Source organism: Nematolebias whitei, chromosome 3 (genome assembly GCF_014905685.2).
Source record: "Nematolebias whitei isolate Nwh7 chromosome 3, NemWhi1, whole genome shotgun sequence".
In the NCBI taxonomy this organism is placed as follows: domain Eukaryota; kingdom Metazoa; phylum Chordata; class Actinopteri; order Cyprinodontiformes; family Rivulidae; genus Nematolebias; species Nematolebias whitei.
The window spans coordinates 35,155,080-35,159,873 of record NC_056500.1 but is presented as its reverse complement, the minus strand read 5'-3'; the positions used below and the strand labels follow the sequence as shown (position 1 = coordinate 35,159,873).

General features: G+C 42.8%; 1 protein-coding gene across 1 annotated transcript in view; it reads right to left on the bottom strand.

The window, feature by feature from the left end:
* The window catches only part of cldnd1b (claudin domain containing 1b), a gene marked incomplete at its 5' end in the record, with an annotated part of 6,831 nt that extends 3,361 nt beyond the window's left edge, over nucleotides 1–3,470 (bottom strand). The window contains 3 exon segments of the mRNA XM_037674892.1: nucleotides 353–490; nucleotides 741–848; nucleotides 3,094–3,470. Of these exon segments, the coding sequence (XP_037530820.1) occupies nucleotides 353–490; nucleotides 741–848; nucleotides 3,094–3,376 (529 nt within the window).
* Nucleotides 3,471–4,794: the final 1,324 nt, after the last annotated feature.

Below are 4,794 nucleotides of genomic sequence, written 5' to 3'. Positions count from 1 at the left end.
GGTCTCTCATGGACCTGTCCTAAGGTCTCTCATGGACCTGTCCTAAGATCTCTCCTGGTCTCAGAGGATCCAGCCTGTGAACTGTTCCTGTCCATCTTCAGGTCCTCCTGACAGTCAGATCTTCAGATGCTTGTTTCTTCGTCTCATTTTTTCATGTTTTATTATTATTTACAGTTTATTCAGTGTTATTCACAGATAAACCTGTCATTCAACAGGACTTGTCTTTGTCTTGAGTAACCCTTTTTATTCGGACTTCAAGTACGGGTCAGTTTAAGAGTTTCACTGCTCTCCACCCACAGAAATCTAAAACATAACCTTAGATTTTATTTATAGGAGGTCGTGTTTCTCTCACCTGCAAGAAAATGGAGCACGCCGACGCCCACAGTTGGGGTGAAGCTGCGGCAGAGGCATGCACAGACCCCCACAAGACCGCTGAGAAACACCAGAGCCAGAGACACCAAGGGCAGGAGGAACTGGGACCTCCAGAGGTCTGCAGAAAAGACAATAAAAGAGTCAGTGTGGATACAGATTATAACTGCGTAGTTTAAACACAGTCTGTTGAAAACATTCAAACCCAACATCATCTGTGGTCCTTTGACACAAAGACGATCCAACAACTAGATCTAACGTCTCAAAACGACAAACACTTCAATGTTTTGCACATTTATCAAGAACTCTCCTAACGTGTGGGATTTAGGGAAATGTTTGTTTGTTAAAACAGCCTGAAGTCGAGTCCTCACATGTTCTCAGCAGGTCTTCCTCGTCCTTGTTGATCCGGGGAGGTTTGTACTTGGGGCTGAACTGCTGAGGAAGAGTGAAGCTCACGCAGCTCGTCTCCATCGTGGAGTCTAAAGTGAACAAAGACAACGGATCCAGCTGAGCTGCTTGCTTCAAATATCAGAGTCAGATTTATTTGTCATTCGCATCTCATGTGGTTCATATGGTGGAACGAGATTATGTACACAGGGTCCCAGTTACATCAAACAATAAAATGTAAGAAAAACAGTAATAAGATCTAAGATATGAACTAAGAAAAACATCAACTATAAATACACAAAGCACTAATAGCATAAAAACATTACATAGAACAGCAGCATGAACATGAGTCTGTGTGAGCAGATGAGCACGCATGAACACATCAACATGAAAGAGATCAGCAGCAACATGCAACAGATCAGCAGCATCATGATGTGATTTTTTTCACAGTGATTATTCTAGTTAGAGATTCATGAGTCTAACAGCCTCAGGGTAGAAGCTGTTCCTCAGTCTAGTGGTTCTACACTTAATGCTCCTCAACCTCCTGCCTGAGGGGAGTGGAGCAAAAACTATGTGTGCTGGGTGAGTGGGGTCCTTCATGATGCAGGTGGCCCTCTTCCTGCATCTGGAGGTGCAGATGTCTGTGATGGTGGGGAGGCTGACTCCAACAGACTTCTGTGCAGCCTTCACCACTCTGCAGAGCTTTTCTTTCTGCAGCTGTGCAGCCTCCATGCCACATGTTGATGCTGGAGCACATATCATCACTGCCTTAAAGAAACCGTGAAACAGGGCCAGGCAGTCAGAATCAGCTCGAGATTCTAATGTTTAAATTTAAAATGGTGTAACATACCTCTTAAAGGTACTACAAGTCAGCATTTGTTAATAAATTCAAGTGCTTTTGAACCAGAACTCTGGTTTCATCTCGTTTAATTCTACCTCCAGGAACGAACGCGGACATCTTGGACTGGTTGGACCGTTGACGCCTTCACGTCATGCAGTCACAACTCTGAATTTGCTCGACTAACTTGCCTTGTTTAGAACATCAGCTGAGGCTGCACTAAAAATAAAATCTCTACGAGTTTCATATTAATATCTAGAACAAAAGTGTAATGGTGACAGTCAGGTGAGGATTCCCAACATCTCCTGAGAACATAACTGAGGCATTTTAACCAGCAGAAACCATCGACATGTGAGGAAACACCTGACCAGGTGTCACCACCTTCATCCATTGTTGAGAAATGAAGCCAGTAGGAACCAGTTCAACCAGAGGCTGAGGACTAGGGATGTGAGGATGCAGTACCCACTCCAGCTTCAACATCCTGGTTCTTGTATGGTGTCTAGTATTTCCTTACATGTTGAGAGGCAGCAACAGCTGCACAAACGGAGCAGAATACAGACGTTAACCTTCAAAACCCTTGGGCTGTCTTTAAAAATCACATTTCTCTATTACATCTATCCCCACTTATCTTCAAAACCATGAAACAAATAAAAATATACAGCACTGTGCAAAAGTTCTCAGTCGTCTTTCCCTTCGAGTCCTTTATCTTTTATTGCACTTTGGTAGCAGTTCCTGTTTTAAACGTGCTATACAAATACATTTGACTTGACTTTGTCTACAAGAAGCCAGACTTTCTTGTGATCTTTTAAAGTTGACTAACACAGGAACACTAAAGCAGTTTAACATGAAACAAAGAGTTTTAGAATGAGCAGGTCCCAACAGGTTATTTAAAGGACTGATCCCCTTCATACCACATCTGTCTTCAATCAACAACACTCTTCCCTTCACAGGGACACAGAGTGCTTTCAGCTCCTCCAAGGTCTCAGCACACCACTGCAAATAAAGACGTCTCATACCGCAGCTTGTGTCCAATCAATCCCACCCAGTGTTGTTCTCTGAACCACCACCACCTGCCATTTCTCCATCGCAGCTGCAATTTAAAGATCAGCTGAAGGATTTAGATCTTGGCTGAATGTTATATTTATTTTGGGCCTGACACTTCTTTTTGTTCTCCATTTATCTACTTTGTTCCTTTTTTTAGGCACAAACCATGTTTTCGTGGTCGGGTAGAAGAACTGGGCCCAAAATGAGTGGAAAAAGCCGCAAAGAAAAACAAGACGTTGAGAAACGGATCATACAGGTCTGACTCATTTGGAAGCACAGTCTAAAGAAATCTGAGGTTAAACTATTGCACAGTATAAACTTTTGTACAGTTTTACATGTTGTGAGTCTTATATGTATCAGTAAAGCATCACTTGAAACAAAACTCTGGCAGAGGAAGCACAGGTGTCCTGTTGCGTGCTTAATAAAGGTGTAGTATTTTGAACAGACAGTAATACCTAGCTGTTTGTACCAGTGTGACGGGCTGGGGACCTGGATACACCTCCACCACAGTCCCAGGGTGCCGTTCAGATGGAACATGGCTTCGCTGTAGGTTTTTTCATCGAAGTCACCGCCGATAAACTCCTCTTTGAGCTCTGACAGGTTCACACCCTGTTTGACTGGCGGGCTGCTGTACTGGAACCAGTGCTGGGTTCCCACCGCCACAGAGAGGTAGACCGTGGCCAACAGGCTCAGAACCGAGCCGATGACCAGGGCTGTGGCATACCGATTGTCCACCATGGTCTGGACGAAGACAGAGCTGGTTTACAGATCTTACTCAGAGGACAGCAATCCTCAGTGTCAAGCAGCCTGGGTCGTCAGGGTACAAAATGTCCCCTTATTTAGGCACTGGATCATGATGTTAAACTCTGTGGGTTGGCAGGGTTACAGCATCCTGGGTTTCCAGATGTTGCGTTTGAGAGTCTGTCCCAAACAAACAAACAAACAAACAAACTAACAGGGCTGGAATCTGTGGAGGATTTAAAACACAATTATTACATACAGGTTAATGTTGGCTTCAAGCATTCAGATATTCTTATACGGGAGCTAACAAGCTGCTGTCTACAGATGTGGAAAGTTTTAGTTAGCTCTTTAAAGCAAAACAAACTAAAAATAAAAACTGTTTCCGGAATGATAGCTAGCAAGCTAACGCTGATCACCGCCACGTAATAAAAACTGCCTAATTACTGACAAATTACTTTAAAAACAAACATAAGATGTTTCAGTTTAAATGTTAAGACCTCGTTGATGAAGTAAACACTTCTAAAAATCTTATTTCCTCAGTGAAACTAGTTAAACTTACAACAGACCGCCGTCACACTTCTTCTTCTACTCTAATGGTAGTTTGGATCCACCCGACTCTGAGTATTACCGACACCTGCTGGACAAACTGGGAAACTGCACACAATCAAGGATCTTTACACCCCCTGCTGGACAGAAAGGGACCTGCAGCCAATAAATGATCATTACCGCCACCTGCTGGAAAAATCAGGAACTGCATCAGTTAAATCAATCAACCTTTATTTATACAGGTCAATCCCATTGAGCCTCGAGGACTCATTTACAAGAGAGACCTGATTTCAACAAAGAAAGATGACAACAATGGACAACAGCAACAACAATAAACAATTATAAAAATAAATAAAAATAAAAAAAGCATACTACAGTTTTTTTTTTTTGTTTTTTGTTTTTTTAACAAATAGGATGGCTAAAAGGAAAAGGTAACAAAACAAAAAACAGCTAGATTCCAAGACAAATGTAGAAAACTAACAACAGGATCATGTCTGCATTGGTCCCTGCCAGGAGTCCAACAGATTCTTAAAGCCACTTAGAGAGGTCAAGGTCGAGAGCTTCAGATCTTTTTGTAAGATATTCCAGGAAACAGGAGTAGAGTAGGAGAAGACCCTTTTGCCTAGTTCAGTCCTCACTGAGGGAACACTGCAGGTAATAATGTCCTGAGAGCGCACGCTGTAGCTGCACTCACGCAGAGACATGTAGGAGGAGATGTATGAAGGCAGCAGACCAAGAAGTGATTTAAAGATGAAAATGTACCAGTGAGAGAGTCTGTGTGAAGTTAATGGTGTCCAGTTAACCAGTGAATCCAGGGTGCAATGGTGGGTACGATAATCACAGCCAGTTATGAATCTTAGTGCACCATG